The sequence below is a fragment of the Centroberyx affinis genome, unplaced genomic scaffold (genome assembly GCF_046629955.1).
Source record: "Centroberyx affinis isolate AG114_WGS23_722 - 3 ecotype Tasmania unplaced genomic scaffold, CSIRO-AGI_Caff_v1 ptg004363l_1, whole genome shotgun sequence".
NCBI classification, from domain to species: Eukaryota; Metazoa; Chordata; class Actinopteri; order Beryciformes; family Berycidae; genus Centroberyx; species Centroberyx affinis.
In genome coordinates, this window is record NW_027282058.1 from 1 (window position 1) to 27,461 (window position 27,461).

General features: G+C 41.3%; 1 protein-coding gene across 1 annotated transcript; it reads right to left on the reverse strand.

The window, feature by feature from the left end:
* Positions 1-2,079: 2,079 nt before the first annotated feature.
* LOC139664737 (sodium channel protein type 4 subunit alpha-like) lies at positions 2,080-27,461 on the reverse strand (the record flags this gene model as incomplete). The annotated part of the gene is made up of 5 exons (XM_071543675.1): positions 2,080-2,159; positions 7,989-8,052; positions 21,261-21,503; positions 25,148-25,239; positions 27,261-27,461. Coding segments are annotated over 5 exons (680 nt in total), but the record flags the coding sequence as incomplete, so codon positions are not given.

The following is a 27,461-nucleotide window of genomic DNA, read 5'->3' on the forward strand; positions in this document are numbered from 1 at the left end:
CCCTCTGACCTCACGGGTCACATGCCGCCCGCTAACGAGCTCCTGTAACGAGAGTCCCTAACGACGGCCTCTAATTAGCGTCCCTAACGAGCCGGCCCGCCGGGCGGCCGCCGTGCCGTGTCGTTGCTGCGGCTTGGCGTGTGCTTGGCGTGTGTTTGGCGTGTTGCAGGCATGTCAGCAAAACACTGACATGATGGACTGGATGACCGGGTCACGTGGAGGAGGATTTAAACACATGGAACATGCATGTTCTCACGTTCGCATGCTTACACGTGTGCAAACGAACACACAAGAACACATGACAGCACACACACACACATTCACACACACAAAGCAAACTGTTATATCAACAATAAAACAGATATTTTGCCTTTTAAAGGTCCCATCCTATAGAATTCAAATTTTCCTCTTTTTAAGCTATTTACATATGATCAAAGATGTTTAATGAAGATATTGTTAAAATCGCATTTTGTTTGAGTGGTTAAATTTTAATTTATTGCATTTTCAAAACCATCTTTTTTTCCAGTCAGCTTCAGACTTTATTAGGATATCAGGTTTTACTCACTTTGGGTTTTTTCCGTCAGCAAATGAATCAGATTAAACTGAAGATACAGTCATCAGGATTGTTTCCTCACTCTACCTTCATTTTCTCTCAGACGTTTGTTTGCTAAACTCACTAACCCCGCCCCCCCCCCCCCCCCCCCCCCCCCCCCAGTTCCCAACAACACACAGACGGATGCAGACGAATGAAGCGCACACCACAGCTGCTGCCAGACGGCTTCACCACAGCCTGCATGCTGTCTGCTGATGCAGCAAAACACAAAATACCTGCAGCAGGTTTCCAATCAGACTCAAGTCTCAGTATCTAAACGAGTTGGAGCCGTTCATGAACTGAACTGAGAATGCATGGAAAACTCCAATTCAATTCCTGGAAATTGGAAAATCCAGTTTTGATTTTCATCATTTTGCAATACATACTGTATTAACATTTACTTGTTTGTCGTCATTTTTAAAAATCCAAAGTTTCCAGTGTCAAACCTAATTGAACTGAACTGCTGTCTGCTGAATAAAAAGCCGTGGATGAGACACTAAAAAAACTCGACTCAGCTCAATGAAATGAGGAGAAAACAGAAAGTTTGGCTTCATGTTTCCTGTGATTATTCTCTGTTTTTCATGCTGGACAAGAATGAATGAAGGAGGAAAACGAGCGTTGATATCTGCAACTAGGCTGACTGTGCAGAAACACAGAGGAAGCTGGCTTAAAAAACACCAGTAGAATCCTTTCAGACTGTGTTCACACATGGCATTTTTTTGTCATAACTGCCATAACTTGTTTTTACATTAGAACATATGTGGAGCGGTCATTGTTTACAGTCCGATTAGCAACTTGAGACGCGAGAATGGAGTCGGAGTTGAGAGACGACGTCTCATATGCAGATATCTGTTTATAGAGATTAGCGCGAAATGTCGTCTGGACCTAAAAAACTTGTGAATCAATCCGGTCGTAGACGTCGTCTCTCAGCTCAGACTCCATTCTCTCGTCTCAAGTTGCTAATCGGACTGTAAACAATGGAGGAAGTCTTGGCCCGGATGTCCTCTGGCTACACCGGAAACCCCCAAATATTGTCCGATGCCCCCAGAGTCTAATCGATCAGACCGATAGACGATGGGTTCAGAGACTGACAGTGACGTGAACTGTTTTTTTCTCAGCCAACCAATCATGATGAAGGAGAGGCGGGGTTTCCCACAACAACAACAAAGATGGAGAAAGTGCCGCTGGAGAAATCAGACTGGATGTGTGTTGGAATATCTGTCAGACTTTGCTTGTTGCTCAACACTGTTTATCTGCTGGAAGAGCTAACCAGCTAAGTCAGTTAGCAGCTATCAGATAATGTTATCGTGATCCGCTTTTTATTTCTCCTCACAAGAAGCTCCAGGCGTTTTCGGACGCAGCCTTAAGGTGCGGATCAGATCCTATACCATGTCTGAGCATGTGCTGTGTTCCTCTGTATGTTGTCCACATGTTTCAGATTTCAAATGTATTGCACTTGGCCAGTAAAGTGACTGTGGCTCTCTGACCGAGCTGCAGCTGCAGTGTTTCTGAGCGGTTTGGCTCAGTGACCTTTGACCTCCGGCCGGGAATCAGCTGAGAGACGGAGCTTCAACACAGAAACACACCAACCACACTGAGATCAGCATCACTGTCATCACACCATGATGCCTCTCTCTCTCTCTCTCTCTCTCTCTCTTTCTCTCTATCTCTCTCTCTCTCTCTCTCTCTCTTTCTCTCTATCTCTCTCTCTCTCTCTCTCTCTCTTTCTCTCTATCTCTCTCTCTCTCTCTCTCTCTCTCTCTTTCTCTCTATCTCTCTCTCTCTCTCTTTCTCTCCCTCTCCCTCTCTCTCTCCCTTTCTCTCCCTCTCTCTCTCTTTCTCTCTCCCTCTCTCTCTCCCTCTCTTTCTCTGCCTCTCTCTCTTTCTTTCTCTCTCTCCCTCTCTCTCTCTCTTTCTCTCCCCCTCTCTCCTTCTCTCTCCCTCTCTTTCTCTCCCTCTCTCTCTTTCTCTCTCTCTCTCTCTTTCTCTCCCCCTCTCTCCCCCCCCCCCTCTCTCTCTCTCTTTCTCTCTCTCTCTCTCTCATCCTCCAGGGCTCTCTCTCTCAGCTGCTAACTCACTTGCTCCCTCTCTCCCTCTCTCCCTCTCTCTATCTCTGTTGTTGACTCATTCTCATTCTCTCTCTCTCTCTTTCTCTCTCTCTCTCTCTCTCTCTCTCTCTGTAATGGTGGAATGGGGAATTTGAGATGAAACATGGGTGGTGGGTGATGGTGCTTCTCCACATTAAGACTACATTTCCCATAAGCCCCCGTCCCTATGTTGCACTCTATCCTATACCGTTTTTCTCTTTTCCCCCTTCCTTATCTCATCTCTCCTTATCTCTTCTCCTCCATTCTCTCTTTCTCTCTCTTTTTCTACTTGTTCTCTCTAATCTGTTTTCTCTTCCTTTCCTTCTGTTTTCCTCTTTTCCCCCTCTCCTCATCTCCTTGTCTCCTCTAATTTCTTCTATCCCTTCTTTCCCTCTCTTCCCATCTCTGTTTTTCTCGTTTCCTCTGCCTCCTCCTCTCCTCCTGTCTCCTCTAATACATCTCTCCCTCTGTCCATCTCTTTTCTCATTTGTCATCTTTCTTCGTTCTTCATCCTCTTCCTCTTTCCCTCTTTCTGTTTTCTGCTCCACTTCTCCCAAACCTCCTCTCCTCTCCTCTCTTTCTCTCTCTCTCTCTCTCTCTCTCTCTCTCTCTCTCTCTCTCTCCTCATCTGACTCTCCCTGAAGCCATTCGCAGCCCGTCTCCTTCCCTAAGCTAGCTCTCAATTAGCTTCCTCACTTAGCTCTCTTTTTAGCCTGCTAGCTATGTGTTCACGTATTTAGATAGGTTTCACATGGCACGGTCAGCTAGCTTCAGGCTAACTGAGGCTAGCTGCTTCCCCAGGAGGATCACACACACACACACACACACACACATTAACACACACACACAACACACACACAGTACTGTCATAGCTGTGTCATTCAGAGTGTGTCAGTGTTCTGCTCTCAGCACAGACACTAGTCTTTTCTGACAGCTCACACAACACGGCTGTACAGGAAAACCAGCGGCGAGAGATGAAACACGCACATCAACACAGACAAGAGAGAGAGACCAAAAGAAAGAGCAGACCGCCAACATGGCTGACGTTCTTCCTCAATGACTGCGTCTACATGGACTTGAGTGTCCCGGTTATGATCGGGTTTTTGAAGTATCCCGTTTGTGTGTTTGCGCATGTAAACATCATATCCCGATTTCAGAAAGCTGGATCAGCCCTTATCCCGGTTTTGAGAAACCCGATTATGCTAGCCGGAGTACTCTGAAAGAAACCGGGATCCTGTTGCATGTAAACATCTGATCCCGGTTTCTGACCGCTGCAGACCACCACGCAGGCACGGCTTCAGCCAAGAGATGTAACAGAAAAACACAAACAACGGCAACGAGAGCGTCTCACTTCTGGAGCGATGAGGAAACAGAATTTTGTCTTTCGGTGATGAAAGAATGAAATATACTTGGCAGTTTAAATGGGGCAAAGCATCAAAATGCTGACCTGTTCAAGTCTGTAGATACAGACTACAGGACGCCGGTTTCCAACACGCACAGTGGAGCAAGTCAGGTCACAGAGGAAAATACTAAAGAAACATTACTACAGCCAAATATCAAAACAAAACAGTCAAATTAATTTAAGGTTAACAGTTACAGAGGAATATCAGATTAATGATTTCAAAATTGCTGATTTGTGTCGTAAACATCACAGGCGCAAACAGCATGCAGTAATCAATAACCGGGATACTAGTATTTATCATGTATACGGGGATATGAATAACCAGATTTCTCTGTGTTCCATGTAAACGATATATCCCGAATATGATCAAAACCAGGATAAGCTGGGATACTCGGGTCCATGTAAACACAGTCTGTGTTTACATGGACCTGACTGTGGACACACTGTTTAGATCGGTTCTCTCCACTGGCGGCAACGTTAAGAAGCAACTTTCTGTCTCCTCCGACTCTGTGACACTGATTCAGTGTTTCAACACACAGATTATAACACAACACAGCTGTTTCACTGACAGATCTTTCTGTTTCTGTTGTCACACGAGATTTGATTTAGTGTCACAAAATGCAAACAGCCCAGAAATTACTGTTAGCCTTGGTTAGCCTGTTAGCATTTTGTGAGCCTCGATCAAATCTCTTTTTTATTGTGTTTCAGTCAGAAAGCATATCTATGTTCCCAGGGTCCTATGTTCCCAGGGTCCTATGTTCCCAGGGTCCTATGTTCCCAAGGTCCTATGTTCCCAGGGTCCTATGTTCCCAGGGTCCTATGTTCCCAAGGTCCTCTGTTCCCAGGGTCCTATGTTCCCAAGGTCCTATGTTCCCAAGGTCCTATGTTCCCAAGGTCCTATGTTCCCAGGGTCCTATCTTCCCAGGGTCCTACGTTCCCAGGGTCCTAAGTTTCCAAGGTCCTATGTTCCCAAGGTCCTATGTTCCCAAGGTCCTATGTTCCCAGGGTCCTATGTTCCCAAGGTCCTATGTTCCCAGGGTCCTATGTTCCCAAGGTCCTATGTTCCCAGGGTCCTATGTTCCCAGGGTCCTAAGTTCCCAGGTTCCTATGTTCCCAGGGTCCTATGTTCCCAGGGTCCTATCTTCCCAGGGTCCTAAGTTCCCAGGGTCCTATGTTCCCAGGGTCCTATCTTCCCAGGGTCCTATCTTCCCCAGTTCAATATTCTGTTAACACACATTAACCCTCCTATTGTGTTCAGGTCAAATTTGACCCGTTTCAAGTTAAAATATTTCATAAATATTATCCAGTTTTTTTTTTATTGGAACAAGGCTTCAAAACAGCTATATAAACACAACAAAACCAATGGTTATCATTTTATTTGATTCTGAAGGTCTCAGAAAGATCTGTCAGTGACAGCAGCTGGATTGTGTTATAATCTGTGTGTTGAAACACTGAATCAGAGTCGGAGGAGACAGAAAGTTGCTTCGTAATGTTGCTGCCAATGGAGAGAACTGATCTGTAATCTGCTGTGATGAAGCAGAAGCACATCAGCCATGAAGAAAACCAAGATGGAACAGCTGCACTGGGTCAAAAAAACAGTGAGTGGAGCTGAGGGTAAAATACTCTTGAAGTGTGGGCCGAAAGATAAACGTCAGCGAGGTTTGTGAAAATATTCTCGACGTCTCACAGATTGGAGTTTTAGCTCTACAGACGTTTCTCGGAGGCAGAAATAATCTGATCGGTCGAGTCGAACCAGAGACGAGGAGGACAGGAAGGAGCTGAAGTTAACGTTCCTCACCAGGAAACACATAACGTCCCTCCAGGTGCTGCCGTGTGTTTCCCTGTCTGACACTGACATCATCATGGAAGACCCAAAACGCACCGCGGCCTGAACGCAAGGCGCACAGCTGGGAGGAGACGTGCACCTGCTGCTGTGACCGAACCAGAGGAAACAACTGAGAAAAGGCAGAGGCACGTTCAGAAAATCTGTCGTATGTGGTGACGGCCTAAAACAGCAAAAATGACAAAACACTTGGATTGAAGACAACCAAACAAATGACAATATACAAAGGCAAAAACTCTTGCCTTTGTATATTGTCTTATCTAGGTGGAAATTAATGAAATGAAGATGAAGGAGCCATTCTAGGGGAAGGGAAAAGATATTTTGATATATTTGTAATTTATATATTTGAAATAATGTTGCTAGCTATATTGGAATACTAGTGATATTGAATATTTAATTTGTACTATAGTCATATTTGTTGATTATTAAAGAACATTAGATTTCCTATAGTTTCTTATGTAATAGCCTAATAGATTCCAAGTAGTTGAAATGCTCCTTTACATCGACATAAGCGTCATTAGACTCAGCTGGAGAGAGAAAGTCCTCAGAGCAACACAGTTTTTTGACAGAGAGAAAATGATTTGATGCCAATTGATGAATCTTGTTAGTCTGCAACTGTTTTGTTTTTCCACTAAACGTTCTAAATGGAGTTACGGTCTCTCAAGATTTATTCACATCAGACTCATTGCTTTTTGCGTGGACTTTACCCAGGAGAGCCACATTCTGAAACACTGAAGGAGCGCTGCTACAGAAGATGAAGATGCTTTGGAGTCAAAACAATCTCAGTAATGAAAACTAACCGTTGTACAGGAGCGTTACAGCAACATGCAGACTCTATTCTCTCTTTACTAACAGAATTAGCATGGCACTGTGCAGGGAGACCTCTGCACTGCTCAGCCAGCTTCAGTGACATACGAGGCTGAAATCTGGGCGTCTGTAACGAGATTAACCTAAAGCATATACACTCCTGCTGTTGAGAGCAGAGAGACGTGAGGCGTAAAGAGAGACGTGCAGCTCAGTGGGATTTCCTGCGCTGTCAAATCACAGAGCAACCAGACCCAGAACAGACCAGAACACACCAGGACAGTCTGAGGAAATGAAAATAATACATCTGCACATCGGATTCAGGCTCCCAATCTCTCATCACGACATTTCACCCGGGACAATCTCTTATCAGGCAATCACTCACATACATGTCGGCAATCCCCGACCGGAGAGACGGGGAGGGATTTTAGACAAGACCCTTAAGTCGACTTCAAGCGTCGAACCGGAGGGTACGATGGGAACCGGAGGGTCGTGACCCTTTGCTCAAATCTCTCTGGAAACATGACTGCTGCTGCGGAATATTAATATCTCTCCGTTACATCATTTCACAGCCATCTGGGTTGGCAAACAGCAACCACATGACAGGTATTTGTAATCGAACAACAGCCGTGGCAAAACACAAATCCCAACGCATAACCGCAGTGTGCCGTATTATCAGGCATGAAACACACGCAACACCATTAACAAAACATTCTTATGAAATTCTCTTTTAACCTTTATCCATGGGAGGATTCAGTTTTTTGTTTTTTTTTTCTAAAACACCCTGCACTACGAAACCAAACCCCTTCATTTCATCCCTGAAATGTCATTAATTTCTCCATTACATAAACATTAATTATCCATTAGAAATAACAGCTTTAAAAAAGAAGGCTAAGGTTAGTATCATGGGTTTATAAGGGATTTATCCATGGGTGGATTCACAGAGAGACTAGAAATTAAGGGATTTTTTAAATTAGAAAGTAAGGAGTCAAGATTAAGGAGGTTTCGATGGGACCTCCTCCATTAATAACCCCCTTAATTAATTTTAAGGGGATTCTGCGTGGAATTAAGTTGTGAATTAATGTCAACTAATGAAAATGTAAGGTTATTTTAAGGGACCACTGGTTCGTAGAGCTGCTTCACATCCACACAGCTCCACACATCACAAACAGTTCAGCGGTTCTACTGTGTAGAAAGTTCTATTGTCCCTCTGTGTGAAAATGTCGCTCAGAAGCCTCATGAATGGAAATGTTGACTCACCCTGCGTCGCTGCTGTTCCCACAGATTAAGGCATCCTTGGCTCCCTCCACCTTGTAGAAGTTGTCTAAAAAAAAAAAAAAAAAAAAAAGAAAATTCAGTTGTAGATCCTGGTTTCTTAAACTATGGTTAGAGACCCAAAACAGGTCAGGGGGAATACTTCTGTTAGGTCCAAACACCCTTTAAGATAAGTGACACATTCTTTTACAAAATTAAACACAAAATTAACACAAATTGTAACTTTTTAAAAGATAGTCAGTAGCATAAATCCTGGGCTGACAAAATGATAATGCACAGATGTGATCCTGTAGTGTATATGCTAGAGATAATGAAGGATGAACATCTGGATTTAAAAAAAAAAAAAAGGGATAAATATCCTTTTAGAAATGAACTCTTCATTTGTCATTTGGATCCCGGACTGAAAAAGTTTAAGAACTGTAACATTTGGTTATTAGATTCATCAGATTATTATAAGATAACAACAGGTAACATGACAGGTAACATTTTGTCTTCTATATTTGATATTATTATTGTTGTTGTTGTTGTTATAGAGCAATATGATTTTTTCTTCCAGGTTTTATTCTCTAAATTCATTTGTACTGCTACTACAACTACTACTACTAATAATGATGATAATAGTGTAAAACCTTTATTATCAAAGTTACAAAATGCTAAATGTGTAGATCTCAGGATGGAGTTTCAGGTACAACAGTGTCTCACCTTAACAATATAAAAAAAAATTAAAAATTAAAAAAAAACCTTTCTACAACCCCAAGCCTCTCAAATACCAACTAACTTTTTTCTGAAGCTGCTGTATTAGTTTCTGCTCGGCTCCCAGTCTGTCTGTCACAGCAGGATCAATACAATAAGTTCCTACATCACATCAGATTCAGCTCATGTATATTTCAGCAGGTTAAACATCTGCTGAGCAGAGAGCCATATCCATAAAACCAAACCATTACGGAAAATACCGTTCATTCAACAGTTAATTCACCACCCATACAGACTGACCACAAGCCATTTCCTAGTACATTAATACATTAAAACATCACTCCTTCACCTCCTCTCTAAACAGACTCAGGAACAAAAGTTATCAGCCACAATGAGTTCAAATGCTTTTAACGCACATCTGCAGCCAGAATAAAACAATATCTGACAGGGACTCAGTGTCTTGCTCAAGGACACTTCTTCTCAAACGGGGGATTCATGCCCTATGTGTACCTATTTAGGGGGGGGGGGGGGCTTGATATGAAAATATTTGGGAACCCTTTCCACCTCGTTGTCCAACTTGTTGGCATGACGAGTTGTCATTTCTAGACAAAGACCAGGAAGCAAGGCTGTAGTCAAGACCACCTTAGTTAAGTTCAAGTCGATTCCAAGACCAGGTCCAGTCGAGTTCGAATCCAGACCGGTTCCAAAGCGGGTCAGGCCGAGACCAGAGCTTCTTTCATTCAAGACAAAAATAGGCAATAAACTGTGTACATTTATTTCCAAATGTAAGAAGAATGCTTAGAGTTTCTTAAGAATGAACAGAGAAGTAGATCTATCTAAGAACTCTGTACTTTACCCTTCAACATCTAACTAATTAATGCATAGGATTTTGACTAATCGATTTGAGAACCATTACATACGACAGACAGCTGTAATCCCTAAAATTGTTTGTAGTGCCGAGGAGAAAATAAATGAAGGTGGACCCGTATCTTTGAAAAATTTTAGATAGACGGGAAGAAGTTGAGTTGACATCCGATATTGGACAAGACCGAGATAAATCCGAGTCAAAATAGGTACGAGACAGAGAACAGTCCATGACACCAGAAAAGTGATCTGCAGACCGGACTCAAGACTGAGATCAAACTCAAGACCGAGATCAAACTCAAGACCAAAATCAAAATAAAGATGGAGATCAAAATAAAGATGGAGATCAAACTCAAGACCAAGATCAAACTCAAGACTGAGATCAAACTCAAGACTGAGACTGAAGTGAAGACCGAGATCAAACCGAGATTAAATTCAAGACTGAGATCAAACTAAAGAGAGAGACTGAACTGAAGACTGATCTCAAACTCAAGATTGGGATCAAACTCAAGACCGAGACCAAACTCATCACCAATCAAACTAAAGACTGAGATCAAACTCAAGACCGATATGGGACTCAAGGCCGAGATCGGACTCAAGATGAAGATCAAAGTAAAGACTGAGATCAAATTCAAGACCAAAATTAAACTCAAGACCAACACCAAACTCAAGGCCAAGACTGGACTCAAGACCGAAATCAAACTCAAGGCCAAGACTGGACTCAAGGCCAAAACTGGACTTAAGACCGAAATCAAACTCAAGACCAAGACTGGACTCAAGACCAAAATCAAACTCAAGGCCAAGACTGGACTCAAGACCAAAACTGGACTTAAGACCGAAATCAAACTCAAGGCCAAGACTGGACTCAAGACCAAGACTGAACTCAAGACCAAGACTGAACTCAAGAGCAAGACTGGACTCAGTATCGCGATCAAGACCAGACTCGAGCACTACAGCAATGTCAGGAAGTGCTGAGAAAGTCCAGGTTGCTCCACTGAGCCTCCGGGGGGGACGAGGGACGAGGAACCTGTTGATCTGGAGCTGAGGTTTGACACAAGCCACAGAAAATAACAGGTTGCCATGACATTTTTTCATGAAGTGGCAGTACACAATATTCACCTTTTATTCCACACATAATTCAGACCACATACATTCCACTCCGGCCTTCAGGACTGATCACGCAGCATTCCAGCGTAAAAACATCCAAACGGACTCGAAGTTCTCGTCTGCCTGCACCCAGAAACAGGTTTAAACGCTTTCCAGTGGACCTCAGCTGTCAGCAGAAACAAAAGCTTTTCAGCATCATCAAAGAAACCCACAGCCTTCTTCTTCTTCTTCTTCTCCTTCTACTTCTTCTTCTTCCTTTAACAGTAACTCGGATCCCTTTATTGAGAGGGAACACACTCGACAAACACACACACACACACACACACACAGGTTCTGCTCTGCTTTTGTTTTGCTCTGACCGCCGCGCTGCATCGAAAGCACTTAAGCTTCTTTTTCTTTTTTTTTCTTTTTTTATGAGTGTGGGCATTCATTTGTTATAGAGTACATCTGGGAGTCTGCATCGCTCCTTGTCAGAAAAAAAGAAAAAAAAAAGAAAAGACTTTTGAAGTGCCTTTGTTCGCTTGTTCAAAGTAACCATGAACCATTTAGGTAACACTGAGATTAGTCAGTCAGTCTGTCTGCTTAGCGAGGAGACAGGAAGTGCTGGGTTTTATAATAAAACAAAATAATTTCCTGAGGTTCACCGGTCTTTTCTTGAAGCTTTAGAGCAGAGTTTCCCAAAGGTCCTTTCATGCAAACGCCCCCCCCCAAATAAATACTGCACATATTAGACCACAGACTGATATTTGAGAAGGTTTTTTTTTCTGAGCGACCCCCATCTGAGAAGATTTTTGTTGCTGGATGGGATTTCCAGTACAAAACTGGAAAACTGTCTTTACAGGATGTTGAGGAGATAACAGAGGGGAAAGTGCCAGAGAGTAGCTTTTATTTCATTTCATTTCAGCAGCCTAAATACGACTCCATGCTTCCCTCACTTCATCAGCAAGATTAAAAGAAAAGTAATAATAAATTTACATGAGAAAAGTATGAGAGAGAGCGAGGAGAATTATTGGTGGATGTGACATACAGTAAGACATTAAGAAACTAAAGTCCTGATCTGATGGGTGAATAGTAATCAAAATATGAAACATGGCAGTCTAATTTATAATAATAATAATAATACTTAATTTATATTGCACTTTTTACTCACACCAAATTCATAGTTCATCAAATGCCAGATAAACACAATAAATACAAGAGAGTAGAGTGATTATAAAAAGGCCTTCTGATAAAAACAGATTTTCAGGAGAGTTTTAAAGGGAGACACTCACAGCCAGCCAGCCATTTGTTGTCAAAATGCCTTGAAATTCATGCATTAAATGGATTTTTAAATGAATGTGAAGAAATTTACAAAAAGTCCAACCACAGAATGAGCTCACCCCCAATCACATGAGGGTGTTTCACGACAGTTTCAATAGTTGGGAGTGTTGCCTTAAAGGGATAATTCACCCAAAAATTAAAATTTGGTCATTATCTCTACTCATCCTCATGCTAGTAAACAATTTCCTCCATTTACTGCAATTGTTTGGAAGAAAGCTTCTCCTTCCTGGTGAGTTGTATTAAAAAAAACACTCATCTGATTTTGTACTGGCATGAGGATGAGTGGATAATGACCGAATTTTATTTTATTTTTAGGGTGAACTGTCCCTTTAACCGGGTTAAAATCGAACTGTTATATCTGCATGTGAACTCATTGAGAAGTCCGGAAATGAATCAGGTTTTGCTTCCTGGCGCTAAACTTTGTTGCCCGGCAACATCAGCATCAGCCAGCCTGGACTCTGGGACTGTGTTTGTCGTCTGGTGACATCACAGCTGACTGAACGCTCCATCAGGAGGCGATGGGAGGCGTTCGAAGGAGGGGTCGAAGTAACAAAAATCAAATGATAACAAGTCAATGTGATCAAAATGGATGTGAATTGAAAAACTGAGTGATAAATTGTTAAGTGATCTGATCAAAATGCATGTGAATTGAAAAATTTAGTGATAAATTGTTAAGTGATTTGATAAAAATGGATGTGAATTGAAAAACTGGGTGATAAATTAAGTGATTTGATAAAAATGAATATGAATTGAAAAACTGGGTGATAAATTGTTAAGTGATTTGATAAAAATGAATATGAATTGAAAAACTGGGTGATAAATTGTTAAGTGATTTGATAAAAATGAATATGAATTGAAAAACTGGGTGATAAATTGTTAAGTGATTTGATGAAAATGAATATGAATTGAAAAACTGGGTGATAAATTGTTAAGTGATCTGATAAAAATGGATGTGAATTGAAAAACTGAGCGATAAATTGTTAAGTGATTTGATAAAAAACAGAACCATTTTCATCATTTATCACCGCTTTCTATCATTCAGCATTGCCATTTATCATTTAAGGGCGAGCCTCAGAAGGGTGGAAGCAACAAAAATGAACCGATAAACTTAGCGGTGATTAAAAATGAAATGTGAATTGAAAAACAGGATGGGGTTTTTTTTTGTTACTTCGACCCCCTCGTAGCGCCCGGTGATGTCAGAGCCTCGACTCGCTCTGACCAGACAGGAGAAACACGACATGATGGGAAACGTTTTGCCTCCACCATTGATCCGCCGCCTCGGTTCTCTCTCTCTCTCTCTCTCAGCCAATGGGACGAGCCGAGCGCGATTCGACGGCGATTAACGCAGCGGCTCTCGGGTTTCACGGCAGCTTTTAGAGGTCGATACGGGGGCCTGCGGGGGACATTTGTTTGATGTGATGGATGGCAAAGCGAACTGGAAATGAATAAATAGAAGGTGCATTAGCAGGGGCGGCAGGGCCAGACATGCCCCATTACTGTAAAGTCAGACCGGCCTCTATTTTGGGAGGATTCACCCTTTAAAGAGGGGTAAGTCACAATAGAGATAATGCTGCTGTGGTGTCGGCCATGTTCTGCTGCTGGGACTCTGTCTGCATTAGATACATGATGTAAATAATGAAAAGTACAAAGTAAACAGGCTGAGGTTTGGCTTCTGCTGTCTGAATACAATCAGGTCCGGTCACATTTATCTAGAAAATGCTTTTAGTAAAGTAGGTGGGTTACCAAGAGCTGGACAGTGCAGAGAACATGAACACACACACACACACACACACACACACACACACACACACACACACACACACACACACGCTTTCTCCTTTTCCTCTGTGAAGTCACATACAGATGAAGCCTTTGTAAAACTCACACTTTGAAGACTGTGTTTTTGTTTGTTAATGTTTTGCGGGGGTGGGGGGGGGGGGGTGTATATTGTATTTTATTATAAACATTTTTTATATACATATATATTTGTCTTGTTTGTAACTACTGTTTTTGCCATATACATTATGTTTATATGTCATTATTTATTTCGTTTTTTTTGTATGTATGTTTAAAAAAAACATGTTGAAACAATTTGAGAAACTACTGTTTACAATGTGGAAAAACACCAATAAAAAGAGTTTTGAAAAAAAAAATCACACTTCTCACTGCTCACTGCACTTTAGTTCATAGTTTTAAACTAATAAATACACATCTATTTTTGGATATTGAGAGAGTGTATCTGCTGCTCCTTCCTCAAGAGGAACTGCTTGGAAAAATCAAGTTTTGCTCGTACATTTCTATTTGTAGCATGTTTCTTCTTCCTTGTTTTCATATATTATTTAAAGTTTTGTTAATTTACACAAATGAAAAAAACAACAATATTGGATTAAAGAGAGAGAAGTAAAGGAATACAAACTGTGTAGATCAGTTATTATTATTAGAGATTATTATAAAATAATATATATCTTTTCTAGTAACTTCCCACAGCTGAAAAGAGACCGAAACCTGATTTCTCCAAAAGTGCAGTTTAATACAGCAAATAGACTTTTGAGTTTTACGTCTTCATCTGTGTGCCACTTCAAAGAGAAAAAGGAGAGAATGTGTATTACTGAGGGTGTGTGTGTGTGTGTGTGTGTGTGTGTGTGTGTGTGTGTGTGTGTGTGTGTCCGTGTCCTTTGCACCATAAAGCTGATGAGTGTGATGAATCTGTAGGTTAAAAGCACTTAATAGACAAATCTGCCCAGACTTTACTGTATTCAAAATAGCCCAAGCCCCGCCCCCCTCTGGTTTTAAATAGTCATACAGAACAAACTGACACAGAACAGGACAACAGGACCTCTAACAGACTGAGGCTGCGTTCAACAGCCAGCAGGTTCAGATCCGTTCATCTGAACTCTGCAGCGTTTCCTCCTTCAGTTCGGTCGGTTTGTCCAGGTGAGAACGATGACCTTTGACCTCTGGAGGCACCAAATAACAGCACAGAGAGTCTCAGTCCTCTAACAAGAGAACTGACACTCCAACTGCAGGAAACCACCCCGAAACACAAGGGATTATGGGTAGAAGGAGACGGAAAGCCTCTAGCAGAACAAAATGACGTCTGGACCGATGCTCATATTCAGCTGTTTCTTCTTCATGTGTTCTTAACTGGTATGAATACCACAGAAGAAGAGACAGAAAAAGTCCATCAACTCTGCCACTACACTGTGTCCTTCAGTTAAAAAACTCGTTTTAAAATCTGATCCGATCCGACAAGCTTCCTTGAATCCTTTTCTGTTACACGAGTAAATCATATTGTTTGAAAGTATTTGCAATAAAGTATAAAATCTCACCTCTGTGTGGCTTGTCTGAGTTGTTTTCATACGGATGCCTTACAAATTGGGCTGGGCAATATTGACAAAATCAAATATCACAATATTTTAGACCAGATACCTCGATGTGACGATATTTTGGGGATGAATATTCATGCTTTCATAAGATATAACACAAGAAAATGTTACATTAGTGATCATTAGTAACCAGTAATGTGTAATCAGTAATAAGTAATGTGGATATGATGAGCAGAGCAGGCTAATAAGTTCAGAAAATTGAGTCACTTTACTGTAACGCAGGAAGAAGTAACATTTCACAATATTACGATAACCAAAATCCCAAACAATATCTAGTCTCAAATCACGATATCAATATTATACAATATATCGCCCAGCCCTACTTAGAAATGGCTGCCACTCTTCTTCTTCTACGCCTCTTCCCTGTGCGGCGAGCTGGATATCGTGCTCTTTGCTGCCCCCTCTGGCCACTGGAAAAAAAACACTGTTGCATCTGCTGCTTTCACACACTGACCAGATGCAACGGGTGTTTTTTTTTTGTTTTTTTTCCCCAGCAATATGATTTACTCGTGTAACAGAAAAGGGTTCGAGGACGTCAGAAAGCCTGTGAGATTTGCAAAATTCGGTGTGGAAACTTTGTGTCGGATAAATTTTAAAGCACTACTTTTTTTTTAAGTGAAGGTCCCGGGACCGGCACCCACGCAGAGTAGTGCCAGTCCCAACAGGGCGACCAATAAACAATCATGTGACTTTTGCTTCCAAGCCCTGGGGCCGGATTCACAAAACCTTCTTAAGAAAAAAAATCTTCTCAAGTGCCATTTTTTTCTTAACTTTTGTCTTAAGAAAGAAAATAGGGAAAAATGCTATTCTCAAAAACAGTTCTTATATATTTTCTTAACTTTCTTCTTATGTTTCTTCCTAAGAAAAAACTTAGGAATAAATGGTATTCTTGAAATGAAAGTTCTCAAATTTTTTTCTTAACTTTCAGACGGCCCTTCACCTGTCTTAAAACTCCTACAGTGAAAAGGTAAGCCTCTAATATCATATATTTAAACACATTTTAGACAAGTAGGTTATAGTTCAAAGTCTTCATAGGTTCCCCTACACCTAACATTAAGATGAACATTTATTGTAAAGCTTTATTTGGTGTAGGGCCAGGTAGGCCTCTGTCTCATGTCTGTTGGAAATAAGCTGCAAATTTTACAGTTACCAACAGCAACCAATGTTTAAATCTTTGCTCTAGTTGCTCTAAATAGTTTTTTCCCCAATTGTTTTGTAGATGGAAGCACTTTGGGTTGCCTCCTAGCCTTGTCTCCTAGCCTCCTAGCCTTGTCTCCTAGCCTCCTAGCCTTGTCTCCTAGCCTCCTAGCCTTGTCTCCTAGCCTCCTAGCCTTGTCTCCTAGCCTCAATGGCAGTAAGCCTAAAGTTTATTAACCAGAATTAATTCAGGCTCTATTTTGAGAAGTTCCTAAGTCGGAAAATTAAAGAAATCCGTAAGAAATGAGACTGTTACTTAGAAAATATTGAGGAATTGCACTTCTTAAGCCTTCTTAAGAACTTCCTAAAATTTCCTCTTATGTCATTTCTTCAGATCTATCTTCAGAACACATTGGTGAATCCGGCCCCTGCTCTGTAGATGGTAGAAAGCAAGCAGAGCTCCAGCATCGTCTCTTCTGTCACACAGGCTCGGTGAGAGCAGCCAATGACGGCTCCACGCCACTTCAACTGCCTCCAGCCTCTCTCACACACACACACACACACACACACACACACACTAACCCTACTCTCCAGTCTTATCTGCTGTCTGTCCGCACTGTGGAACAGGCAGAGAGGCTCAACACAGGGAGGAGTGAGCTGGACTTTCACTCTTATTTATTCACATAGTCATTGGTCCAACTATCTATCTATCTATCTATCTATCACCTTCATTTAACGCGGGGCATCAGTTGTGAAAAATAAGAAGAAAAGGAGAAGAAATGAGAAGAAAACAAGAGAAAAGAATAGAAGAGAAGAAAAGAAATGAGAAGAAGACAAGATAAGAGAAGAAAATAAAGGAAAGAGAAGAGAACAGAAGAGGAGGAGAAAAGAGAAGAGTGGAGAAGAGGACAGAAGAGGAGAGAAGAAAAGAAAAGAGAAGAAAACAAGGGAAGAAAAGAGAAGACAAAAAAGAGAAGAAAACTAGAGAAGAAAATAGAAGAAAATAAGAGACAAGAAGAGAACAGAGGAACAGAAACAAGAAGAAAACAAGAGAAGAAGAAGAAGAAGAAGAAGAAGAAGAAGAAGAAGAAGAAGAAGAAGAAGAAGAAGAAGAAGAAGAAGTGAAGACATGAAAAGAGAATAGAAGAACAGAATCATTATTGTTTTTCAAATTTTGCCTGATGAATTCCAGGCAACACATTTTTTTTTTCCAAACCGTTTGTTTGTAGATGGAAGATAATTTCATAAAGAAAATTATTAATTATGAATTGATTTACAAGCAGGACAGTGTTGTTGACATGGAGTTTCCTTATTAACCCTGAGAACACCCAGTGTGTGTGTGTGTGTGTGTGTGTGTGTGTGTGTGTGTGTGTGTGTGTGTGTGTGTGTGTGTGTGTGTCTGTGTGTGTGTGTGTGTGTGTGTGTCTGTACGAGTGAGGTTGCATGTGTTTATGTTCTGCTCGTGTGTGTGTGTGTGTGTGTGTGTGTGAGACACTATATATATGGCATATATGTGGGTCTTGCTGCTAAGTGTGTATATACATTTGTGTGTGTGTGTGTGTGTGTGTGTGTGTGTGTAATGTCCACATATCCTATATTATGTTCCTCGGTCAACAAGCCTGTCATGTCGTGTACTGTATATACCAACTGACCCTGCATAACCTCTGTGTGTGTGTGTGTGTGTGTGTGTGTGTGTGTGTGTGTGTGTGTGTGTATGTGTGTGTGTCACTTCTTGTATGTATGTGCCTGGAAACTGCCTTGTTGAACTGCTGTGTGGGCCTTTAGACAAATCATGCCCCTGACAACACGTGTGTATGAGTGTGTGTGTGTGTGTGTGTGTGTGTGTGTGTGTGTGTGTGTGTGTGTGTGTGTGTGTGTGCGTGTGTGTGTCCTCATTGACGTCAGTAGTAACTACAGTGCCAACATGACATTGTCCAGTCCATTTAGGGAACACCAGTCACCACCGCAGCACGTCTCACACACACATACACACACACACACACACACACACACACACACACACACACACACACACACTGTCCTGTTCTGCTGTCACAGCCTCCATTACAACTCACTGCCTCTTCTCTAACCAGAGCAGAAAAGAAGGTTTTTATCAATAAAAACGTCACTTCAGTTCTTTATCTTCCTGCTTACAGCTGTGACTGAAACTCTGCTTTGGAACAGTAACATGAAAACAGACTTTACTGTCATCATCGTTGCCATAGTAACAGTGGAGAACCTCCTCATCTTTTCTCCTATATTCACCGAGCGACCCGGGAAACTCAGCCGCTGATTGGCTGCTCAACAGGCTGAACTTTTCACCGCCATCGGCCGTCAACAGCCAATCAGATTTCTCCTTCCTTGTTTCCCCGCTGATGTGATTTAGCTTCCTGATCAACAGTTCCAACATGGAGGAGGAGTTCAAAGCTTCAGTTCTTTCTTCGAACTTTTATTTTGAAAGACGACAGGAAGAAACGACTCAGAAACGAAGCTTGGAGAACAGCTGATCCATCGTTGGCTCCATGCTGAGAACTTAAGTCATTTTATTGACTGTTTCAGATTATTTTTGATTCATGCTACCTAAGGCTGCGTTCACACATAGCGCCCTTTCCTCATTAAAAGCAAAGGGAAGCAGCAGCGTTTTTTTCCGTCAGAGCGGAGCGTGAACCGCCTTTTTCCAGCCGACCAATCGCGATGACAGAGACGCCGGCCGTTTCCCATAGCAACAACAAATATGGAGAAAGTGAACGTGCCGGTGGAGGAATTGGACGTGGTAATCAGTGAATTTCTGTTACCGCAACAGCGATCATAAAGGCAGTATGGATTATACTGGACATGTATTGGAAATATCTGGTCAGCCTTTGCTTGTTGCACAACACTGTTCTGTCTGCTAGCAGCTGCTCTGCTAACATCAGCTGACGTTGCCGTGATCCGCTTTTTATTTCTCCTCACTAAAAGTGCTCCAGGCAGCACTTTTTCCACATCAAAAAACGCGATGTGTGAACGCAGCCTAATTAGCGCTTCCTCGCTAGCTGTGTTCACTCATTAAAATGACGTAACATTATGAAAGGCAATACCAAAGCAGCAAAAACACGTTTTGCCTGTTCAAATCTTTGTATCTGCAGACCGCTACAATCAGAGCCTCTGGCCCCGCCCACAATCTGTCCGAACAGAGCGACTCATCGACCAACCCGCTCACAGTGTGAACACATGGTAACACTTTGCTTCAGCTATAGCGAGTCCACACTACAAACAATTTCCAAACCAGAGCTGCCATTTTGTTTCAGGAGTGTTATTTCATCTCTGTCTTCAGCTCCTTATCATCCACACTGTTAGCTAACGAGTGATTTGAGAACATTAAGAGCCTTGTTTCATATAAAATTAAGCTCTGAAAATGTCAGCAAAGCCAGACTGAGCTAATCACACCAGAGCAGCTTTGTTTCCAAAATGCAACGAATAATTACCTGAAGTTCATCATTCAATATCTCTAAAATACAGGAGGATCCAGTCTGTAAAAATGTTCTAAATGTCTTAAATGTCTAATATTGCTTAAAAAGTGTCAGCATTTATCATAAGCTTGAGTTGTTTATAATGTTGTTGTTGTCGGCATCATGTTCCTCCTGCCTCATATCCTCCACACTAAAGCTAACGATGTTTCCCTTTACAAAACTTAACAAAACAAGGCCGATGTTTTCATTCATTAGATATGAAATTTCTAATGAATGAGTTTTGTAAATAGACATAAGTATGTGACGTGGTGTCTCACTTGTTCCTGTTTTTCTTTTCTTTGTCTTGTGTGGACTATAATGCGACAGACTGTACACATGTCACTGTCAATTACTGAGAGACACTCCCACAGGAGAATAACTGTCCCACACCTGTGCACACAGAACAGCTGGAGCATTATCTGTTTAAGATCATTGTTGTAGGAATTATTTAAAATACTCTTGAGGAAGGTCCAGAGGGACCGAAGCGTTTTAGCATGATCAATACATTGTGATGCTGAGCAAGAGCAGTGTGCCGGATCTGCTTTTCTCAATCCCTTAAAGTCGAGATGAAATGAAAAATGCATTTTTAACCCTTTTAGATCACATCCCCGGTCATATTGTGCACTTATTTAACAATATATCCCAAAAAACATACAAAAAATCAATTTCTTTGTATTCTTATATCAAAATCCAATCATGTTTTCTTCCTGTAAAACTAAATATGTCGTGTGCTTACGTAAGCATGAACCAACCAGTTTCAACCAATAATATCATGACATCCACCCATCAATCATTCTTCAACCTCTAGCTAGTCACACCGGTCATATAAAACCACACTTCACTGCTTCTGGGTCAGTAGCTGACAGAGCAATATGGAGAGAGACAGGAAGAGATGTGTGTTTGGATATCAGAGGGCAAAAAATGTGTTTTCATTTCCAAAACAATGTGGCTGAGGTCTAATTCATTCATCTCTCCCTCGTCCTCCTCCTGATCTAACAGGTGAGGGAGGTGTGTGTGGAGCCAACAGTCCTCTGTAGCTCCGTATCGCGCTAAACTCTAAGCCCCGCCCACTGTTTTAGCGGTCCAATCAAATGCGAAGGATTTGATTTAAATCCCTCTTGTACCTGTACACCGCTCAGATATCCCGTTTCACTGGGAAATCCGTCACAGCACAGAAGCTGAAGACGCTCTAACTTCCGTCTCAGTGGGACTTTAAACGAAAACGAAAGCGCGACAGAGAGCGATGTGTCTGGGCTCCTCACCCTCGTCGTTGATGAAGTCCTTCAGCGAGGCCCAGGTCTTGTTGTTGCAGTAGAAGGAGGCGTTGGCGGGCAGGCTGCCGTTGACGCAGTGCGCCGTGCTGCGGACGCACTTCTGCCGCAGGTTCCCCATGAACAGCTGGAGGCCGATGAGCGCGAACACGCTGAGGCAGAAGACGGTCAGGATCATCACGTCCGCCAGCTTCTTCACCGACTGGATCAGAGCGCCCACGATGGTCTTCAGGCCTGGCACGCACACACACACACACACACAGATCCAACAAACACACCAGATGATGTGTGTAAATGTGACTGAACCCAGGCTCATTTCACTTCCCAGGAGACCCATTCCACTTCAGAAAAAAGTTAAAAACACACTTCTTTTGATTCAGTAACTAATAATTCTAACATTGTCTCCTTTTATGTAATAAGCCATTTTAAAACTGAATGCAAAAAGATCAATAATCAATACACCTATCTCCCACAATGTGTCTGTTTTTCCATGTTGGGTCACAAATATATCAGACTGGAACCAGTTCAAGCCTTCATTCAGCTCATCAGTGGATCAGGTGCACAAAAGATGGCGGCCTCCTGGACTGACATCATCATCCGGTCTTCCTGCCTCGTCCCATGGTGCGACACACACCCCGAGTTTCTGTTGCACCATGGGAGAGAGTTTTAATTTGGCTCAGGATCGAATCTGAGCCCGCCTCAACCCGAACCCCAAATATTTCTGTCCAAACCCAAATCTAGCCCAAGGGGTTAAAGGTTTTTGTGAGCCTAAACCTGATCAAGACCCAATTTTTTTAATAATCAGCTGATCAAATAATATCAGATACCAGAATTTTCCAGCAGTTTCTTTTAGAAGCCAAGTGTGATCCAAACCAGAGCGATGTGACCCAGGTTGTGGTGTCAAACCAGACAGCAGCCATCTTTATGCACCATGGTTCCTTCAGACCGGTTTCCTCGACATGGATTATAGGCCTTATCCTGGGTTTTCAAACACATTATTCTGAAATTAAGTTTGATCGAGAGCTGGACTTCCACAGCACACCGTACATCAGCTACAGTTTCTAACACATTACTAACACCTGAAGAAGACTTTCATGATGCGGCACATTCGTAAATACTATTTAATTTGTCTTATTGGCTTTTAGTTGTGTCATTTGTGACAAGGCAGCAGAACTACACTTCAAAATAAAAGTCCTTCTGGCAATTACCATGTTCAACTGAAAAACATAACTATTCTGATCTTATCTTTCTTCTGCTGTTTCTATTTGGGTTTTTTTATATACTGATTTATATATATACTGTTTTTGTTGGATTATATGGGTGTTTTATTCTTTCTGTGTTTTAACAAAGTACACAAGCAACCACTAAAATAAATTCCTTGTATGTGCAAATATACTTGGCCAATAAAATTAAATGATTCTGATTCTTTGGGGTGAAACTGTGCCAAATTGATGGTATTGGATTACCCAAATGTGTATTGCAATATGTATTGGAAGCTGTTTGGAAGTCAGTTAGAAGCAAGTGGTACTGGCTCTGTTGATCTTAGTACAATGATGCTTTTGAGGAAGCTAGTATAAAGTGTATGAACAGCTATCTCCAGGTGGCTTGTCCATGTCTCGGTAACCAGTCTTAAACCATTCTATCATTTATATTTCATGCTCCATTCATCAGTAAAGATTAAAGTTGCAGTGAAAAGATTACAGAAAGAGTAGTTTAGAACAGTAAAGACAGAATTGGAATACAACTCTGCTGTTGGGTGAAAACCTCTTCTCTCCAAATTTGGTATGTAAGAGTTTCTTCCAACAGAAACCCATTCAAAACTCATTGTAAAAGCTGTACTGATTGATTCATTCATTCATTCGTGATAAAACAGACTCTTTGGTAATTCAAGGTTTTCATCTGACAGCAGCTGTACGTTTTTCAAAATGTTGTCACTGTGAAAAAAAGCTCTTTGTTACCAACAAAATCAAACAAATCAGACTGAAACACCCCCAATAACATTCAGATAACAACACAACAAAGCCACACACACACACACACACACATACACACAAACACACACAGGAACATATGGTGAGAACAACAGGAACATAAAAAACACAACAAATGCAGACAAGCTGACTGTCGAAAGCCAAATTTACCAAATTCAATCAAAGAAACAAAACTAATGTGTTTCTTTCATTATTTTTTCAATTGAAAACAATTTTTGTTGCTTTAGTTAATTCATTGGAAACAGACGCCACCCAACGATTCGATGAACATTTCCATCTCGCATCCAAAACTTTATTGTTACAATGGGAGCGTCTGTAAGCTAATGAATGATTAGCGTGGTTATGTTTTTATGGTTATAGCTGCAGTTATAACATGCTTACGACACTGTTATAATGTTGCTGCTACTGTTGCTAACTATGTAGTTATAACATGTTTAAGACATGGTTATAACATGGCCACTACCATGCTATGGATATGTAGCTATAGCGTGTTTAAGACATGCTAACAGCGTGGTTACTGCTGCGTGCTAACATGCAGAGTGGAAACATACAGAGGCTAGCCAGCATCGGAGTTTAAAGAAACACTTTGACATTTTCAATTTTTGTCTTTCGTTTTTTCACTAGATATTTTTCGCATTGTGGAGGAAAAAAAATCTTTATTTGTTTTAAGTATCCCATAAAAATGACTTGTTAGCATTATTAGCATCATGGCTAGCAATGTTAGCGTCCATGAATAATAACAATGCTAAGTAATTTTTACAGAAACTTGGAAACAGACAAATTTAGAAACTTTTTCCCACAATGTGACAACTGTGTAGTGACGACAAATACCAGATTAAATGTCAAAATAATAAGGTATTCCTTTAAGGTTAAAATACCTTTTCATCATAAAATAAAACAACTTTCTTCTTGACATATGAGGCTTGAATCCAAGGACTTGACTGATCCAATAAAAGAAACAGGTAACACTTAGCAATGGCCTTGTTGCATTGTATTGACCTATGGAAAAGTACCGTAATATTTCGTTAGCATGGTGTTAGCACTGTGCTAGTAGCCTACCACCCAAAATCTTCTCATGATTGTATCATGACTGTTAAAATTGTTAAAACTGTTAAAATATGCAAATGAACAAAGATGCCTGTTTGCACATTTTGCACATTACTGATTTTTGTGACATTTGTAGATTTGTAAATCTGCCAGTAGCCATGCTAATGCAAATTCTGTTTTAGCAATTGTGAGGAAACATTTTATCACCATTTAATTTTATATATGTATATATATTCTTTATTAACTTATTTATCCTTCGTTCACCAACCTACACCTTTATTCTTTGCTGCTGAAGTTGCTGAACCCAGTTTCCCCTCAGGGATGAAATATATTATCTAATTGTACATTTAATTAAGTTGGAACTTAATAATGCTATTGTGTACTTATATTTATTTCACATCACTTAATACTCTGGTTAATACACTGGAATGAGGCCATTGTAAAGTGTTACCAAAAATCTAATTCTGAACTAGATTAAGAAGAATATGACCTGAAGTAAAATAGCATTTAGAGCTATTTTTACTTAGACAGCATCCCATATCATTGTTTGGCTTTCTGTCAAGAGTCCTTTTGTCAAAAGTTGTCATTCGGTAAACCTCTGATGTTCACTCACAACCAATCAGATCAGGAAGACAGCAGCGTATTCCTTCTGCATACTATCTAATACATAGTATGTGTTTTGGTAGTTTAATCGTAGAAAGCATGTCTCTTTGTATTGCATACTATTCAGTAGGTAGTATGCAGTGTGAGTTTTCAGGCACAGCCAATGATTTAGTTCTTCCAGAGGTTCAGGCAGGAAGGGTGCGTTTGATATTCACTCCCCTGCGTTCGCTTCCTCACCTGGGATGACCGAGATGGTTTTGAGCGCTCTCAGCACCCTGAACGTCCTTAAGGCTGACACATTACCCAGGTCCACAAACTCAGTCACATATCTGCAACAAGCCGGGAGACAGAGAAGCACAAAACAAACACACACAGAAGGGTATGACCACACTGAACAACACCGAGCCGACACCGAGGAAGAGAGAGAGAGAGGGGAGAGAGAGAGAGAGAGAGAGAGAGAGAGAGAGGAGAGAGAGAGAGAGAGAGAGAGAGAGAGAGAGAGAGAGAGAGAGGTACAGCGCAGACAGCCCGGGTCGGACAACAACAGTCAAGCAAGGAACCGATAAAGAAGGAGGAGTCAGACACCTCAGAGCCGTTCACATGAGCGTTATGAAGACGAACTTTAAAGTATTGTATTGTAGTGGATGGGAAGTCCATACTATAGTGTTGAAGTCTGATGTTGAAACACTTCCTACCGTTCTTATTTGGTTTAATATTTTAGTTGTTTTTATCTGAAGTGTTGACTATTAAACTGGTCTGCAGCCTCTGCTGTGTGAAGGTGAGCAAACGTTAACTTGACTATAGCTTATTCTGTCAGGTAACGTTAAATAACTTAAATAAGAACGAAAATCTGTTAACGTTAATCTGACCGGCTTGTTTTTGCTAATAACAAAGTTAGCCTGCTGTTTGCTAATTAGCAATAATGCTCTGAAATTGCAGTATCTTTTAGAAGCTAGCGGGAGCTGCCAGTCTTTCTCAGTTCTAATGTGACTCAAACTCTTCAGCAAACACTAGCAGCACTCGCCCCGATTCCTCTTCTCACTTACAGTTTTTCACCCAGGTCTGTTTGTTTTGTTGCCTGCTCCGACTTTGCAGATGGAAACCGAAAGAAACCAAATCTGTTTCCCCGCAAACAACATTTTTTTGCTCCAAGGTAGACTTCAAGGTTTAAAGTTAGCAGTCAAAAGAAATCGGAAGTTCCTGATGTGTACACACTACGTGAATTTCACATATTTATTTAATGTTTCCCCGACAGAATAAACTCTAGCGGACTTAACATCATTTGCTCATCCCAAAAAATAAGGTGAAGAGTCGACACATTTATCAGTCAAAATTTACAATGAAAACAGCCGAAGAATTAAACCTGAAACCTGTTTGCATCCCAAACACAACGTGTTTTCTGTCATTTAGCTCCAAGGTAAACTTACACCGGTTTCAAGTTAGCGGTCAAAAAGAAACCAGAAGTGCCTGATGCGTTGGTGTTTACACTATGTGAATATATATTGTATTTATATTTATTTAACGTTAGAAAGACAGAACAAGCTCTAGTGATCTAGTTAATGTTTGCCTTTCTTCACAGCAGCAGTTGAAGAGTCGACACATTTATCAGTCAGAATTTACTATTTTAATTTCAGCTAAAAATTCAACTTTTTCTTCTATTTATTTTTATCTAGTATAGTAGCTGTAGTGTAGTATAGTAGTTGTATAGTATATAGTAGTTGTAGTTGTATAGTTTATAGTTGTTGTAGTGTAGTTTTTGTGTACATATATATATATATATTTTTTTTTTTTGTAATTCCATGTTCTGACTTTTTACCTACCTCATTGTGTTTGTTTTTCGTCATTTATGTGAATTGCTGCGGTAACACTGTAATTTCCCTTTTGGAGTAAATAAAGTACTCTATCTATCTATCTATCTATCTATCTATCTATCTATCTATCTATCTATCTATCTATCTATCAAAACACCCAAAGCATTAGCTAGCAAACCAAATAACACAATCCTGTCAGTGTCAAGGCAGAATTTCAGGCTTCAGACATTAAGATCTGGACTTCCCATCTGCTACAACACAAACTGCTGCAGCTTCACAGTTTGCCTCCAGGTGGCGCTCTCCCTCTCTCTCTCTCTCTCCCTCTCCCTCTCCCTCTCTCTCTCTCCCTCTCTCCCTCTCCCTCTCTCTCTCCCTCTCCCTCTCCCTCTCGGCTCGGACGTACCTACCCGACGTTCCCTTCTTTGTCGGTTCCTCGGTTTAAAGAGGGTCAGGCGCTTACAGCCGTGACCCCGTGATTGGGCAGAAAGTTAAGGAAGTGGGCGGGGGGGGGGGGGGGGGGGGGGGGGGGGGGGACTGACGCTGCAAGACACGGCAGAGCTTTGACGGGACAGGAGAGGACGTTCACGGCGACGGTGTACGATGACGAGGTTTGGTTTGTTACGTCGCCCCCTGGTGGAGAGGCCTTACCTGGGATGACTGAGATAGTTTTCAGCGCTCTCAGCACTCTAAAGGTTCTCAGCGCCTGCAGGTTCCCTACTTTGATAAACTCTGTTAGCAGC